At 39.8% G+C, this 18,670-nt stretch overlaps 1 protein-coding gene across 3 annotated transcripts in view; it reads left to right on the top strand.

Annotated features, from left to right (window-relative positions):
- sp3a (sp3a transcription factor) overlaps positions 1–18,425 on the top strand; it is a 61,447-nt gene extending 43,022 nt beyond the window's left edge. For all 3 annotated transcript variants that reach the window (XM_060827311.1, XM_060827310.1, XM_060827309.1), the window contains 2 exons: positions 1,997–2,196; positions 16,236–18,425. In XM_060827311.1, coding sequence (XP_060683294.1) covers positions 1,997–2,196; positions 16,236–16,564 — 529 coding nt within the window. In that variant the 3' untranslated portion in view covers positions 16,565–18,425. The remainder of the gene's footprint in view (positions 1–1,996; positions 2,197–16,235) is intronic.
- The last annotated feature ends 245 nt before the right edge of the window (positions 18,426–18,670 follow it).

Below are 18,670 nucleotides of genomic sequence, written 5' to 3'. Positions count from 1 at the left end.
GTTAAAGGTCCTACCTTATCATATACTTTCTATTTACAACAGCCATTTGGTTGCAAAGATATGGCTGTTAGGCGCTTCACACTATTAGCAGAAGACAGCAACGTAAAGGAGTCTCAGGTGTCAGCATTCACTCAAGCTTTACAGCAGCCATAGAGTTGCATTGAAAATAGGTGCAGGAGCAGGCCTCCTATACTTACACAATACTTCTGGACAATGGTTATATAATATTTGACCTTGTCTTTTGCAGTGATACATTGAACTTGCCCCAATGATTTGAGGTGGCAGCTTCACAAATATCATCCTGTTATTTAAATTCTTCGAGGAGAAAGTGAGGACTGCAGATGCTGGAGATCAGATCTGAAAATGTGTTGCTGGAAAAGCACAGCAGATCAGGCAGCATCCAAGGAGCAGGAGAATTGACGTTTCGGGCATGAGCCCTTCTTCAGGATTCCTGAAGTAGGGCTCATGCCTGAAACGTCGATTCTCCTGCTCATTGGATGCTGCCTGACCTGCTGCGCTTTTCCAGCAACACATTTTCAGCTGTTATTTAAATTGTCCACTACCGTTCACAGCTGGATGTGACTGCGAAAATTTTGATCTAATGCATTGGTTGTATTAGATTGTTCTGTATCCATTTTATATTGCTGATCACCTCATCCTCTCTTTTTGAACAATGCTTGACTTTATTTTTCTTTGCATAAGTAGACTGTCTAGCAAGGCATCTCTTGCCACACTTGCAGTGCCCTGTCCAACAGCCCCCAAAAATCTATCTTTTCCCCTGCTATTTGTCCTTCATGCTGACCCATGCTGAAGGCATTTACTGAAATGAAGTCAGCTTCGACATCTATGCTGGTAAATTCCAGCTCTAAAACTCCATCTTACTCTATCCACATGTTTTGCTAGCCTGATGGCTCAACATTTGATGTCTGGATCATCTGTAGCTTCCTACAGCTAAATATCCAGAAGATGGCCATTGTTTTTGACCCCTACAACAGTACTTGGATCACCATGCACACCATCCATTATTTAGGCTGAACTAGATTAGTGTTAGACTCACTGCCCATTCGATCTAGAGCTGAGATTTTGACTCCATATTCACTCGCATTGCAAAGACTTCCTATTTCTATCTCTGAGGCTTTGTTGCTGACTTAACCCAGTTGCTTGGCTGAATTTCATTATTCAGCTTCCAGTTAGTTATTGACTGTTTTTCCCCATTCCTGTACCCTTTTCCCTTTCACACACTCATGAATGCTTATGGTCCCCCAATTCCTGAAATTAAAATGTTTAATTTGTATCCAAATTCTTTTGAAGATGTAAGACCATAAGACATAGGAGTGGAAGTAAGGCCATTCGGCCCATCGAGTCCACTCCGTCATTCAAACACGGCTGATGGGCATTTCAACTTCACTTACCTGCATTCTCCCTGTAGCCCTTAAATTCTTGATGTCACATCGTGCACTCTTTTCCCCACCCCCCCCTTTCTTTCTCTCTCTCTCTCTCTCTCTCTCTCACTCACTCACTCACTCACTCACTCACTCACTCACACACACACCAGATACACAACTACAGGAGGGCATTACTAGCCACAACACATTGCAGCACCCAGGAATTTAGACTATAACCTGTTGTTCCTCATTCTGATTTTGTCCAACCATCCAAAATAATTTATGGGCAGTTAATTTTATACGACTGCATTTGCATAATATTTAGAGAATCAAAAATTAAGGAATTTGCAATCGAATTTGATATTTTAACAAATCTGACTGTAAAACCCAAGCATTTGCTTGTTCGTCCTCTAGTCTGTCTTTGTGCTAACCTTGCTAAAAGTTTTGCAATTTCCAAACATGTGCTGAGTGTAATGGTTGTTTGTATGTATTTACCACGACAATATTTTTCAGTTAATTCTGTCACAAAATTTTGAAAATGTGTTAAATGTTTTTGATTCAGAGCACAAAACAAGTGCTTGCACATTGTTTGATTTTGTGGTTTTCCTCAGATCCTCCAATAATTTAGGCAAGAAGAAACAACATATTTGCCACTTCCCTGGCTGTGGAAAGACATATGGAAAAACATCCCACCTTCGAGCTCACCTTCGCTGGCACACAGGAGAACGACCTTTTGTCTGTAACTGGGTTATCTGTGGAAAACGATTCACTCGCAGTGATGAACTGCAGCGACACAGAAAAACACATACAGGTTATTGTTTCAACTTTTTTAAAACTTGAATAGATTTCACTCATTAATGTCAGTTGCGACCATTATTTCTCAAGTATTCTCCAACAGAATTCTGTTCCTGAAGCCTTCAAACTAAATATCCAAGTTAAGTTAGATCTTTTAAAAAATTACAAAAAGCACTGCTACACCTTTTGCAAAATATTTCCTGAATTATTGCTTTGATTACGCAGCATGTGAACAGACCTAAAGTCAGATAACAGCATTTCCCAAATTGAAATGCTGCCTACAAGAAGGGTTAGGTACCCAGTAAAAGGATACTTAAAAATTGTAGGTTTCATGGCAGTGATGATGTTTGTGCTTCCCTTTTTTTCTCCTGCTGTGGACTTTGCAGAGCTCTCTTCCAACTTGACATGGTAATGACCCTCGAGGCATTTGGCATCAGGATTGATCGGCATTAGAGCTATCCATTTTCTAGAAATATGGATAGTGACTTAGCTATTCCATTTATTCCTTCTAGTACATGTGAGGTCGTCATTCTATTGGTACTGCAGTATTAATCTAGAATAGAAAATATAATAACTGACGTCATTGCACAGTTCACTCAGTGGAAAGCACTTTTAGGTTGTTGAGAGCTTTTCAACACTGGGACTACACAAGATGAATAAGTTTGCTTTCCTCCGTCACTAAATACTTCAGTGGGTTATTTGTAAGATGATGGAAAGAATTATTCCCTTTATTGGTCAGAGTATTGAGTATAGGAGTTGCGAGGTCATGTTGCGGTTGTACAGTACATTGGTCAGGCCACTGTTGGAATATTGCGTGCAATTCTGGTCTTCCTATCGGAAAGATGTTGTGAAATTTGAAAGGGTTCAGAAAAGATTTACAAGGATGTTGCCAGGGTTGGAGGATCTGAGCTACAGGGAGAGGCTGAATAGGCTGGGGCTGTTTTCCCTGGAGCGTCGGAGGCTGAGGGGTGACCTTTATAGAGGTTTGCAAAATGATGAGGGGCATGGATAGGATAAATAGGCAAAAGTCTTTTCCCTGGGATCGGGGAGTCCAGAACTAGAGGGCATAGCTTTTAGGGTGAGAGGGGAAAGATATAAAAGAGACCTAAGGGGCAACTTTTTCACGCAGAGGGTGTTGCGTGTATGGAATGAGCTGCCAGAGGATGTGGTGGAGGCTGGTATAGTTGCAACATTTAAGAGGCATTTGGATGGGTATATGAATGGAAGGGTTTGGAGGGATATGGGCCAGGTGCTGGCAGGTGGGATTAGATTGAGTTGGGATATCTGGTCAGCATGGACGGATTGGACCGAAGGGTCTGTTTCCATGCTGTACATCTCTATGACAAATAAACACTTGCATATGTTTTCTCTATTATCCCTTGAATTGTGGTGAATTACTCACATGGAGACTGGACAAATGTTGGTGATTACCTATTAACCAACAAAATTGATTCTTGGATAGCATAATGGGTCTGGCGATCTCCTCTTTTAATTTGGATCAGATGCGAAACCTGAAGCGGGCAAGAAGCCAGTTGACATCCTGGTTATTGACATGCTTTTTCAATTAAAGAATTTTCTTTCTTTCAGCAGTAATCTTTTTTGATTTGGTTAGTCATTTTAGAGAAGGAAATTACATCTTGGAGTGAATATAAATACTTGGTAGCTCAGATCCTAAACATTGCTAAAAATACACTAGAAGTTGAAGCTTTTCATCTTGCAATTGTCAGAACCAGGATGCAAGAAACAATTTGAAAACAAGTGCTTTTTACGAGTATGAGAGATGGTGCTGAATCGTTGGGCTGTCATTGATTTGGTGAGAACAGCAAGAATGGTTAACTGTCTATCTTAATTCTCAACTTAAAAATGTGTTTCTGGAAAAGCGCAGCAGGTCAGGCAGCATCAAAGGAACAGGAGAATTGACGTTTTGGGCATAAGCCCTTCTTCAGTTTATCTTAATTCTCAAGCCAGGCAACTAGATTGATTGGTCAGGGTGTTGTTGTCCAGGGGATGCAGCATAGTTTGATTGACTCCATGATCCTTTCTTTGGAAATGATGCAGTGCATGCACAAGTTCTTTTCTGCATACATAAAACAGGGTCCTGAGTATGTATGTGGCTTCTAGCAATTGCAAATGCATCAGACTGTGAGCCCAGCTGATGATCTTAAATTTGTTTCCTGTTTAACAGTCTGGATTATTTAACAAATTATTTCTAATAACAGAATCCCATCTGATAGATATACCTTTTTTAAGGCTTGCAATTATGGGCTGGTTGAGCCCAAGTAGTATTTTTGATTAGCTCCAAAGAGTCAGCAAGACATTTTATTGATTAGGTCTGCTAGTTGGTGGGAAATACAGCTTAAATACTTGGCATCCTACTGGCAGTAGAGCTACTGTCCCATTACTCATTGGTGTGGGAGGCATGATTTTGTTTTGGTTTTGTGTGTAGGCTATATCTCCCAGAAACTGGCAATCCTCACAATGAACATGACATTCTGTTACTTTTATGGAAGTGGAAGAGTAATAAATAGTGATGAAAACCCCCTTCTAGAGGGTATTAAAGGGGGCAGCTGAGATGGGCTATTCCAGTGATTTGAGGCTAGATAGCTGATCAGATGGATGCCATCCCATGGTTACAAATGAAGGCAGAAGGCAGTGGAGCCAGAAATAGATTGTTTGGGAATAGTTTCTTGCAACACAAGATGACAACAGTAGTAGGGGAGTCATTTCAAAATTTTGAACACGAGCTTAAGTTTGAAATATCAGTGAACATCAGGAAGCAAAATAGCCCATTGAGAACAGTTTGAATAAGAGAAAATTTAGACACTTGCAGGGTTAAGTCTTGCAGCTGAAAGTATTGAGAGTTTCGGCAACCAGGGGCAAAGTTAGGAAGAAAAATGAGCCTTTTATATCGAAGAGGAAATGGGGTCCAAATGACAAGTTGGGGTCATGTTAATTGGATGCTACATACAGTCAATTGTCATTCAAAATTTGCTTAGGTCTGTTTGTGATGTGAATGGGCAAAAATGGAGGAGTTCAGATGCAGTAATGAGAAAGATAGGGTGGATCTGGAGAGTGACAGTATGCTCAAGAATTTGGAGTAGAACCAAAAGGTGGAGACGATTACTATTTAAGTCTTAGAACAAAGAGCAAAGACAATTTACAGCCCATGAACAAGTCCTTCGGCCCTTCAAGCCTGAGCTGATCCAAATGTACTGTTTAACCTGTTGGTCAATTCCTAAGCATTTGTATCCCTCTGCTCCCTACCTACTCATGCATCTGTCCAGGCGCATCTTAAATGAATCTACTGTGCCTGCCATTACCACCTCTGCTGGCGACGCGTTCCAAACACCCACCATCCTCTGTGAAGTACTTGCCGCGTGTATCCCCCTTAAACTTTCCACCTCTCACCTTGAAAGCATGACCTGTTGTTATTGAGTCCTTCATCCTGGGGAAAAGCTTGTCTCTATCCACCCTGTCTATACCCTTCATGATTTTGTAAACCTCAATCAGGTCCCCTGTCGATCTTTTTTTTTTCTAATGAAAACAATCCTAACCTACTCAACCTCTCTTCATTGCTAGCACCTTCCATACCAGGCAACATCCTCGTAAACCACCTCTGCACCCTCTCCAAAGCGCTCTCATCCTTTTGGTAATGTGACAACCGGAATTGTACACAGTGTTCTAAATGTCGTCGAACCAACTTCTTGTACAATTTTAACATAACTTGTCAGCTCTTTTACTCAACACCCTGTCCAATGAAGTCAAGCATACCATATGCTGTCTTGACCACTCTATCCACCTGAGCAGTAACTTTAAGGGTACAATGGACCTGCGCTCCCAGATCCCTCTGACCATCAATTTTTCCCAAGGCTCTTCCATTTATTGTATAATTCGCTCTAGAATTACTCTTGCCTAAGTGCATCACCTCACATTTGTCTGGGTTGAAATCCATCTGCCACTTTTCCGTCCAACTCTCCAGTCTATCTATATCCTCTTATATCCTCTGACAGTCCCTTATGCTTTCTGCTACTCCACCAATCATCTTGTCATCTGCAACCTTGTTGATCATACCAACAGTGTCCTCTTCCAGATTATTTATGTATATTACAAACAACAGTGGCCCCAAGACTGACCCCTGTGGAACATCACTTTCTCCATTTCGAGAAACTCCCTTCAACTACTACTGTCTCCTATTGCTCAACCAGTTCTTTATCTATCTAGCTAGAACACCATGTGACTTCACTTTCTCCATTAGTCTACAATGGGGAACCTTATCAAATGCCTTAGCAAAGTCCACGTATATGACCTCAACAGCCCTTCCTTCATCTAACAACTTGGTCACTTCCTCGAAGAGCTCTATTAAGTTGGTAAGGCGTGATCTCCCCCGCACAAAACCATGTTGCCTATCACTAATAAGCTCATTCTTTTCTAAGTATAAATAGATCCTATCTCTCAGTACCCTCTCCAGCAACTTCCCCACCACTGACGTCAGGCTCACTGGTCTGTAGTTATCTAGAATATCTTTACTACCCTTGTACAGTGGGACAACATGAGCAACCATCCAGTCCTCTGGCACCTCACCTGTATTTAAGGATGTCACAAAGATATCTGTCAGGGCCCCAGCTATTTCCTCTCTCACCTCCCTCAGCAACCTCGGATAGATCCCATCCGGTGCTGGGGATTTGTCCACCTTAATAACCTCCAGCACACGCAACACATCTTCCCTACTTAAGCTAAAGTGATCCAGACTAATCAAACTTCTATCTCTAATCTCAAGATTCATCATGTTTCTCTCCTCAGTGAACACTGATGCAAAGTAATCATTCAGAATCTCACCAATTCTCTCAGGTTCGGCACACCGCCTTCTTTCATTCACTTTTAGTGAACCAATCCTTTCTCTAGTTACCCGCTTGCTGCTTATATAAGAATAAAATGCTTTGGGATTTTCCTTAATTCTGCTTGCTAAAGCCATTTCATGACCCCTTTTAGCCTGCTTGATTACTTATTTTAAGACTTGTCCTACTGTTCCGCTATTCCTCCAGGGCCCGTTCTCCTCTTAGCTGCCTGGACCTTATGTATGCTTCCCTTTTCCTCTTGGCTAGTCGTACAATTTCTCCTCTCATCCTTGGTTCACGAATCTTGCCCTTCCTATCCTTTGCCTTCAATGGAACATGCCTGTCCTGCACCATCTTTAACCTATTTTTGAAAGCCTTCCACATCTCAAATGTGGACTTCCCTTCGAATAGCTGTGTCCAGTAAACATGACCTCTGTCTGACAAAGCAATGCTTACTATCCTTGATCAAGCATTGTCTCTTTAATCGGCGTTTAGTTCTCTCCTTCAAAATCCTCTCCAGTGTCTTCCCATCTGCTTTTGAGAGGCTAACTGGTCTGTCATTCTCCTGTCGAACTCTACCACCCTTCTTCAAAGGTGGAACCACACAAGTTATACATCAGTCCTATGTCACATCTGCAATAGCCAGAGAGGAATTGGAAATCTGGGTCAGGGCCCCTGTGATTTCCTCTCTTGTCTCCCATAATAGGCTGGGACACAATTCATCGTGATCTGGGGCTTTGTCCATTTTAGCCTGCAAAAACTTCTAATACCTCTTCACTCGCTATATCGATCTGCTCAAGAAGTTCACACAGCATTTTCCAAAATTCTCTACCTCCATCTCCCTCCTTGTGAAGTATTTGTTTAACATGACCAATGTGAAAACTACCTGGGTTCTTGAAGACTTTCTCCTGCCTAACTGCAATGATATTCTGCATAATTATTTCATTTAAGTGTACTTGAATACTATTTAACCAGTAATCTCAGTGCAGCACGTACATATGACAACCCAAAACAAAGTAGAATGTTTGAACAACATGGATCTTCACTGTTAGTGAGAGACCTTGTTGCTTATTAGTGTTTCATAGTATAGTATAGAAAAGAAACTTGGACCTGTCTAGTCAGTGTATCACCAAACTACACTAAATCTATACGAGTCTTACTTTCTAGCATTTAACCCATAGCATGGAATATTATGATATTTCAAGTGCTTATCCAAGTATTTTTTTTAAAGATTGAGAGGTTACCTGCCTTAACTACTTTACCAGGTAGTGTATTCCCGACCCTGACTACTCTCTGGCTGGAAAAAAAAGGTATTTTCTCAAATCTCCTTTGAGCTTTCTGGCTTGCACCATTAAAAGTAAGATCCTTTTTTACTGATGATTCAACAAAAGGGGAACTGCTTTCTGTCCACCCTCATAATTTTATATACTTTTATCAGGTCCCCCCTTAACCTTCTCTGCTTCAAAGAAAACAAAAACTGTGATTATCCAGTTTCTGTTCGTACCTAAAATGTTCCATCCCACTCAACATCCTGGTGAATCTCTCCTGCACCTGCTCCAGTGTAGTTGCATCTTTCCTATAGTGTAATGACCAGATCTCTGAAAATATTGTAGTTGTGGCCTAAACAGAGTTCGTACAGCAGTAACATAAAGTCCTTGTGCTTCTAATCTGTACCATGACTGATAATGGCAAGATTCTTAAATGCCATCTTTTAACCTGCTCAATCACCTTCAGCAATTTGTGGACAAGTATCCCAAGATCCATCTGTTCCTTGGCACTTCCTACCATTCATTGAATATTCTCTTGTTCCTTTTCCCCAAAGTGTACCACCTCACACTTCGCCTGGTTAAATTCCATCTGCCACTGATCTGTCCATCTGACTAATCTGTTTATATATAGTCCTCCTTATCCTCCTATTTCCTCATTGTAAACCACTGAGCCAATTTTTGTTATCCATGAGCTAAGCTCCCTCAATGCGCACATGTCGTGCTGCGCACCCCCCCCAAAAAAAACCCACCACCAACTCACCCATATTCTCTTTGATATCACAAACAATGAGAGACCCAGAACTGATTCCTGTGGTATGTCACTGGGCACTAGCATTAGTTTCTCAAGCAGCTTTCTGCCACTAAGCTAGTTTTGGATCCAACTTGCCAAGTTATTCTGAATCCCATGTGCTTTTATCTACTTTATCAGTTTCCCTCTTGTGACTTAGTTTGTACGTATTTCAGTAAGGCCTTAGACAATGTCCAATATCCTACCCTCGTTTACTCACTTAGTTCCCATCTCAAAATTCAGCTAGACATGACCTCCGTCTGACAAAGTAATGCTTACTATCCCTGATCAAGCATTGTCTCTTTAATCAGCGTTTAGTTCTCTCCTTCAGAATCCTCACTGGCGTTTCAGGGGCCTATATTGCTCTCCCATCAGACTGCCCCCTCTTTTATTCCTAGGTTCTATGCACAAAACTCATTTGACCAATCCTTGAACTAATTGAATGCTTCCAAGATAATCTATTCTTCCTGCAGTAACTGACTCATTAATACTGCAACACCACACGACCTCTTTTATACCCACCCTGTCCTGCCTGAAGATCCTCTACCCCAGAATGTGGAGTTACCGGTCCTGTCCCTTCCTCAACCACCTGTCTCTGGCAACAACATTGCACTTCCAGGAGTCAGTCAGAGTCTCTGGCTCATCTGTTTTATCTATAATACATCTAGCATTGAAGTATGGCCCATTCAACCTCACCTTAATCCCTTGAAACTTGGTATGTCTGAATTGCTCCTAAAGTTTGTTTCTAAGGTATGCTGTGTCACCCAACAAGCAAACTCTCAAAAGAATTTTGATTCCCTTCTCGTTTTGGTGCAAACACTGCTGCTTATGGAAATCCAGTGATGTAGGAATCTGAAACTTTCTCCTGTGCCAACTCTGGCCACATTCATCTGCCTTATTCTCCAATGTTTGTACTTACTGGCATGTGCTGCCTGGAGTAATCTTGAAATTTAACTGTTTGAAGTTCTGCTATTTAATCTGCTGCTTATCCCCCTGAATATTTGATGCAAGTCTTTATCCCTCATTCTACCTATGTTGTTGGTATCGATTTTGTTATAACACTCCCCTTCAGGATACCCTGTAGCTGCTTAATGACATCCTTGACCCTGGCAACAGGCAGGCCACACCCCATCTTGGGAGCATCTTTCTGCTGCCTTAGAATGGAATATCTGTTCTGCAAACTAATAAATCCAATAATTATTATTGCTTTTCTTCCTCACCACCTGAATTGTCAGGCTGCTAATGATGCTAAAGCTTGGCACTGTTGGCACTTCCTTGAGAAACTAGCACACTCATTGCCTGCCTGTTCCTCTTTGACTGGTGGGTCACCTGTTCCCTTCTTTCCTCCAGACCATTGATCTGTGGTGTTACCACTCATCTGAACATATTATCCACATGATTCTCAGCCTTGTGATGACTGGAGATGTTATGAAATGTCCACCTAAGCTCTAAAATCCAGAGCCATGATTTAACTTTTAAAGGGCCAGAGGACAAAGACTGAGTGGTTGATAATTATATCTATGGTTTCTTGATCAAGTTTGAAGTCTCTGTTGCTTATCACTACAATATATTTTAATATTGTGATGTGACATGAAGACTGTTCACCTGAACAGAATCAGCCATTCTGCATTTGCAGCACAGTAAAATTTAAAACCTTCAAGAATCCTCAATAGCTATTCCAGTGGTTTCTAAGCAAACTTTTGAATAATTCATTCTAAACACTAATATTGCATATTAAACACAAGATTTCACAATTTACTAAATATGCAATAACTTGAGGAAAACATTAAACATGATAATCTAATGTTTATGCTTTTAAACACAAAGCATTTGTTTCCAAACCCCAGTCACAAAGACGAAACACAACGTTTTTTTAAAAAAGCTGACTTAAATGGTTTTCACGACACGTTGTTCCATAGGCATAGATGTGAGCTTGAATGTTTTTCTGGAAATATTAATCAAAGTCACTTTTTCAGTTCACTCAGGCACACCTAATAATATTTTAAACTCTGCTTTCTACTGTCTGAAAGCTGAGAGACATGAGGCAGGGAGCTTTCAAATCTTCATTGCATGTGAGCAGCTAAATTCTCCTAGAAAACACTTTAAAAAAACAACTTCACCTGTGGACCAACCCTGATAGACTGACAAACTCCCCTCAAGGCTTCAGTTACCATTCAACATTTGCTTGAATATGTAGTATTTTCCACACTTGCTGGAACAATTCCCAGGTAATGGTCTCATAAATAGTCAACTTCTGCTATCTGCTTAAACACGGGGTTGCTGTGTCTGTCCGGACACTTTTAATCAAGAATCATCCTGCAATTAACCTTCAGGCCTCGTATCTTAAATGAAAGCTTGTTTGATCTGTCCTTTTTTTGCCATAAGCTGTTTGCCAAAGTCCAAAAGTAGGCATCAACCCACAATTCCCAGTCCACAGTTCCAAACCAAAATTGGTAAAAGAATAAAAATGAACATTAGTGAGGGTTCTCACAACATCTGTGCATCACCATTTATCATGTTATTATACTTCAAAAACTCAAAGTGCCACTTTGAATGTGATTAAAAATAAGTGGACAGAATGACGAAATTCTAGGAAGTAGAAAAAGCTCTCAAATCTTGTGCAATGTAAAAACAGGTTTGAATGGCAGGGTGGACTCGATGGGCCGAATGGCCTTACTTCCACTCCTACGTCTTAAAGTCTGTCTTATGGTCTTAGGTTACTGATTTACTGTGAACCAACTCTGTACTCTTGTCCTCAATTTTACCCCACAAAACTTGTTTGTAATGCACTCCAACTCTCTGAACAAGCATTGTTTCTCATATCACTTTGCTTTGTAGCCGAGACTTCAAATATGTGTCCTCTTGTTCTTGATCCTTGTATAGTGGGAACTTTCTCCATATCTACTTCCCAGAATGCAGTACATAATGATTTTTGAATAGCATCAAATCTCCTTTCAATTGTCTTTTCTCTGAGGTAAAGACAGCCATCTTCTCCAGTCTTCATAACTGAAGCTCGTCTTGCTATAGCCAGCTATTTTGGAGTCTTAATTGTGTCCTCTGCCTTTCTATCAAGTAAAATGGGTGACAGCGAGCCAATACTTTTGTGTCAGTCTCCACTTTTGTTTTCTTGCAGTTATTGGGAGGTTTGAGAATTCTAGGCTTATGATAACCACAAAGCATTTATCAGGATGTTGCTGAGAATGGAGGGTTTGTGATACAAAAATAAATTGGAAAGGCTGGGACTTTCCACTGGAGTGTAGGAAATTGAAGGGTGACCTTAGAGGATTATAAGATCATGAAGGGCATTGATCAGGTGAATGACAATAAGATGGGGAAAGAGTGTAAAACCAGGGGGCATATTTTTGAAGTGAAAGGAGAAAAATTTTGAAAAGGGCACGAGGGGCAACCTTTTCATATAGTGGTTCTGCCAGAGAAATGGGTGGAAGCAAGTACAGTTAAAATGTTTAAAAGACATTTGAATGCATACATGAATAGGAAAGGTTTGGATGTGTGGGCCATGTGCAGGTAGTTGTGATTAGTTTAGTTTGGGAACATGGTAGGCATGAATCGAAGGGTCTGTTTCAATGCTATATGATTCTGTTATCAGAATTGTGCCTACCTTTAGGTATGAGAATTTAAACTGCGATTAATGCATTGTGTAATAGAATTGAAATATAAGTAGTATATAATTTCATGGCACTAAACTTTAAAGGACCTCCTCTCTAGAATCTGTTGTCTCTAAAATGATTGCAGGGATTTCATTTACCATTTTTATTTTAATAGATTTTCAACCTAGAGCACTATGCTGACAAATGTTGTGAGGCTGTCAATAGGAGCTGCTGCTATTGGCCTTTTGGGCAACTTTGATTTTCTGGTGAACTTTAAAGCAGCACACAACATCTGTGAAACTGTGGTGAAAAACAGTTTTAAAGCAAAATTAAAATCGGAACAATCTCATTGTTCCATTTCTTCGTAATAGTCTATTGAATCTGAAGGTAAGAACTTTTTTGAACCAGATTATTGAGGGGGCAAGAGGAGATTTCTTGGGCCTTTACCAAGATCTTTGTATCCTCGCTAGCCACTGGAGAGGTCCTGGAGGACTAGTGAGTAGTTAATGTTGTTCCTCTGTTCAAGAGGGCAATAGGAATGATCCAGGAAACTATAGACTGGTGAGTCTTGAATCTGTGGTTGGAATTCTATTGGAGAAAATTCTTTAGGGGTGGGATTTACGTGCATTTGGAAAAAGCATAGCTTTGTGAGGACAGGTCCAGTCATACTAACCTGTTTGAAATTTTCAAGCATATGGTGATGGTGATTGAGGGTAGAACAGTGGACATTGTCTATGTGGACTTCATAGACTTTTAGTATGGTTTTCAACAAGGTCCCTCCGTGGTAGGCTCAGTCAGAAAATTTATGATGCATAGGATCCATGCTGATTTGGCTGTTTAGATTCAGAATTGGTTTGCCCATAGAAGGCAGAGGATAGTGGTGAAAGGGTGTTTTTCTGGCTGGAGGTCTGTGACTAGTATTCCGGAAGGTCTGTATTGGAACTTTTTGCTATTGGTTATATATGAATGACTTAAATGAAAATGCAGATGGGTAATTAGTAAGTTTGTGAATGATATGAGGAACAGAGAAGTTGTAGATAGCTTAGAAGGTTCTCAATGATTACAGCAGGCTAGAGATGAGTTGTAGATATGGTGGGGGCGGGGGGAGATAGCAGTTTGAGTTTAATCTAAGTATAAGGTGCTGCTCTTTGGGAGAACAATTTTGAAGGAAAAGTATCCAGTTAATGGCAAGACCCTGTACAACATTAATGTACAGAGGGATCTTTGGGTTCAAGTCCATAGTCCCCTGAAAGTGGCCAAGCGAGCACATAGGGTGGTACAGAAGGTTTAGGGCATGTTTAGCTTTATTGGTCAGAGATTTGAGGACAAGTGTCATGCAACTTTATAAGACTTTGGTTAAGCCACACTTAGAGAATTACATTCAATTCTGGTTGCTACATTATAGCAAAGATAAGAAGGCTTTGAAGAGGGTGCAAGGAGAGGTTTGCCAGGAATGTGCCTGGATTACAGAGTATGAGCTTTAAGGAGAGGGTAGAAAAACTTTGTTTTCTCTGGAGTTGTAGTGGCTGAAGGGAGACTTGAAAGAAGTCTATATAATTGAGATGCACAGTTAGGGTTGATGGTCAGATAATTGCGCATCCACCAATATCATTTATTGTATCCGTTGCTCCTGATGCAGTCGCCTCTACATTGGGGAGACTGGACGCCTCCTAGCAGAGCGCTTTAGAGAACATCTCCAGGACACCTGCACCAATCAACCACACCACCCTGTGGCCTAATATTTCAACTCCCCCTCCCATTCTGCCGAGGAGATCCTGGGCCTCCTTCACCTCCGATCCCTCCCCACCAGATGCCTGGAGGAAGAACGCCTCATCTTCCACCTCAGAGCACTTCAACCCCAGGGCATCAATGTGGACTTCAACAGTTTCCTCATTTCCCCTTCCCCCACCTCGCCCCAGTTCCAAGCTTCCAGCTCTGCACTGTCCCCATGACTTGTCTTACTTGCCTATCATCTTTTCCACCTATCCAACCTCCCCCACCCCACCCCCTCACCCCTCACCTATCATCTTCATCTCTTCCCCCACTCACCTCTTGTTCTCTATGCTACTTATCTCTCCACCCTTCAGACTCTCTGCCTGTATTCCTGATGAAGGGCTTTTGCCCGAAACATCGATTTTACTGCTCCTTGGATGCTGCCTGAACTGCTGTGCTCTTCCAGCATCACTAATCCAGAATCTGGTTTCCAGCATCTGCAGTCATTGTTTTTACCCAGTCAGATTCTTTTTCCAAGAGTTGAAATATCTAATACTAGAGGGCATGCATTTGAGGTTGGGGCTCAAAGGAAATGTGAGGGGCAAGATTTTCTTTGTGGTAGGAGTCTGGAATGTGCTGCCAGGATTGGTGGTGGAGGCAGATATTATAGGGGCATTTAAGGGCTTTTAGATAAGCACATGAATATGCAAGATATTGAGCGATATGGGCCAAGAGTATGCAGAAAGGATTGATTTAATTTGGCATTATGTTCAGCATATCATCATGGGCCAAAGAGCCTGCTCCTCTGATGTACTGCTCTATATTCTACGAACCTCACTGTTGATCAGTCAAACCCCTCTCCAAACCTCTGTTCCTAGTGTTTGGCACTACATGCATCCTCTTGGGTAATATAACATATTTCTGCCACCACTTTTAGTCTGACGCTGGTGGGAAAGGTGATGAATGGTCCAATTTCGTTTACACACCAAGGCAAGACCAAATGTAATCTTTGGATGAAATAGGGTGAGAACTTGAAGAAATGGGACTATAGCACAAAGTGAATCTTAGATTTTGTACCTTTTTGGAATTTTCTTTTAGCTTGATAACACTTTTTTCCAAATTATGGAATTTTGTTATTTCGAAAGTTTCTTTACTGTGTAGACAGAATCTGGAAGACATGATTGAGTCTGCAGTGTTGTCATAAGTAGAAAGTATCATAGCAATTTGTTTCGGAAGTATGTTTTTTATTAATGTGATGTGATGGGAACTTACTGCCAGTTCTAGTCGTGAGATGCTTTCTTGAACCGCAGCAATCTATTTTGTGTAGAAACCCATAAGGTGCTATTAGGGAGGTTCTTCAACAATGAAGGAACAGTGATCTGTTTCCAAGATAGGATGCCAAGTGGCTTTGAGGTGAATCTGCAGGTGTCCCCATGTATCTGGTGCCCTCTACTTTCTTGTTGGTAGTGGTCACGAGTTTAGTAGATGCTAAAGAAGCCTTAGTGAATTTCTGCAGTGCATCTTGTAAGGTGGTACATACCACTGTGAGTGAGCATTGGAGATGGATATATGTCTGTCAGACTGCTTTGCCCTGGTATGGTGTCAAGCTGTTGATGAGTTCATGATTTACTTTGAAAAGTACACCTTGATTTGTGCATTATAAGTGTTATATGTTGAAGTAATACTTTCATTGAGTTTTGTTTAGATTTTTAATTACAGAAGTGCACAGTTGCAAAGTATTCCACAAATTAATCTCATCTTATTCAGTTTACTTCTGTATTTCCTTCCTTACAAATTATACAAATGTTTGATTCTTTATAAAAGTCTCAATTTATACCCTGCAGGTGAGAAGAAGTTTGTCTGTCCAGAATGTTCCAAACGTTTTATAAGAAGTGACCATCTTTCAAAGCACATCAAAACACACCAGAACAAGAGAGCCAACCTCTCCAGCCACAACAGTGCAGCTATATCATCAATGGAAGTGACATCTGCCTCTGATGTTGGTATCCTTACTTCAGGAGGAACTATTATGTCACCTGTAATAGCGAGCATTCAGCAGGGCCATATGGAAGCGATTGGAACTGACCATTCTGATGGTGCAAATACTGAAGAAATGTTACATAATACTGATATACAGTTAGTCACTATTGGTGGAGATGACTGTATGGACTGAAAAATGCCGTTTATAGAAAAAGCAATGTGTTCGTGATTTTATAATGGAGTAAAAAGCTAGTAAAATTTTGAGCTTTTTCTGCAGTCTTTTTATCAGTGTGGTTTAAAAAAAAATTCATGTATTATGGAAAAGTGACAATGTCACTAAAATGCCTTATTTTCTATGTATTTGTAATACAGTATTCATATATCTATTGAACACTGGCAATGTTGCATGTACATTTTGCAGATACTCACCACATGTAGCAATTTTTCAAAACTAGCACTCATGATAGATTATATACACAGGGAAATAGCTATGCAAGACTGATGAGGAAATCTTGAAAATTAAAAAGATTTGGGGACGATCCAGTTCAGAATGAGAAAGTATGTACATCTTGAACGCAATTTATTGTGATAAATCTCTTTTCTATTAAATTTCATAGCAATTTTCTAATTCGATGCATTGCATTTTCTGATACAAAAGCATATTTCAGCCGTAAAGGGTCACTGGTGTGCATTCTAAAAGCTGATTAGTAAACTAGCTGTTTGCCATTTAAATGTCAAAGTATGCATTTCTGTGTATCATTAAGCTCTTTATAAAAGAGGAATATTGTAAAAAAAAATGGGATCTGAAGTCTTAATCTATTTTTTCAATTTATTAAAAGCCATTTTTTTTCTTGCTAAATGTTAAGGGTCATCTGCCAAATGACTGTGTTGATTGTAATTAACCTTGAAGTTTCAAAGTTAACTATTACATAAAACTTCTTTGACACATTGCAGATCCTTGTGCATCTACCCTTTGTAATTTTCTATACAAATTTTTACCTTAACTATTTGTTGCGCATATATATATTCGGTTTGTATTTTTATTGTGTATTTGTTAAGGTGACAGAGGTAATGCATAACTATGTAATCTCTATCATCATTTCAGACCATAGAAATGGGGATAAAGATGCTACTATTTGACTTTTCTTTTCACAAGCCCCTAGGGTGACCATTATTGCTTCCAGACGTGCAGTGCTATTAAACAATTCTGTTGCACTTTGCTCCAGCATATACCAGAGACATCTTGTGCCAGTTATATTTTTTAAAGTACTGCATCTCTTTGTTATTTGTACCCCTCTGAAATTTATTTTAACTGTCTTGTCCTTTTTTTGTAATGAAATCAGATGAGCAGAATAAACATTCAGATTACAGTATAAACCAGCTTTGAACTAACTGAAATGAATTGTGGTTTCAATATTTTCTTTGGTTCTAATCATTTTAAGGAACCATTAGTATGAAAATTTGATGTCATGTGATATAGCATTATTCCTATGGTCAAGTAGTACTGTGTGCATATGGACACAGATATAGAGAAAATGTTTATACCATTACTCCGTTGATCACTGTTTCTACTCTGAATCCAATTACCATTTAGTAAGTGATTTAATTATCTGGAACTCTCCAAAAAGCATACATTGTGCATTGTATTTCTACATAGGATTCAAAACTTTTGAGGTTTCCCCGCAGTGATATTTGCAGTTTAAGTATAGTTCCTATTATTTTCCTCACATAAGGTATGCCAACTTGCATTGGAAAAAATGGGCCTCAAACTAAGATGTGTTATGTGCAAGTGCCAACAGTTGGGGTAAAAAGTGTATGTTACATGTGAAAATATATAATGGATAGTACTGTTTTGTAGTGACCTATTGCTTTTTTTTTTACTTTTCATTAATGTTTTAAATAGATTGTTTGAGCAGTTTTCTTTGCATTTGAGATAAAATAGATCATACTCTTCTCCCTACCTCTTACCTTCCCTCCCAAAACAATTAATGTGGTATTTTAAAACAATGATGAAACTTGATTTTAAAATTCAATAAAAGATATATACATTGCCATGTGGTAATTGTGTCTAGTCTTACATGTTCCTTCAAAATGTATAAATATAAATTAAACTGCTAATAAAGTAAGATTATACTATCAACAAACTGCTGACCTTATTTAAATTTTCATCAGTATTAAAAAGAAATCCGTCTATTCTATATAATTTGCAAAGTCTAAGTTACTTTTACTCATGGCCTCTGCATTTTCATTTGTTCAAAGGGCGAAAGTACGAATTCTTAAAACTAGTTCCATCAGAGTT

The sequence above is a fragment of the Hemiscyllium ocellatum genome, chromosome 7, assembly GCF_020745735.1.
Source record: "Hemiscyllium ocellatum isolate sHemOce1 chromosome 7, sHemOce1.pat.X.cur, whole genome shotgun sequence".
Lineage (NCBI taxonomy): Eukaryota > Metazoa > Chordata > Chondrichthyes > Orectolobiformes > Hemiscylliidae > Hemiscyllium > Hemiscyllium ocellatum.
This window is presented reverse-complemented; position numbering and strand designations above follow the sequence as displayed.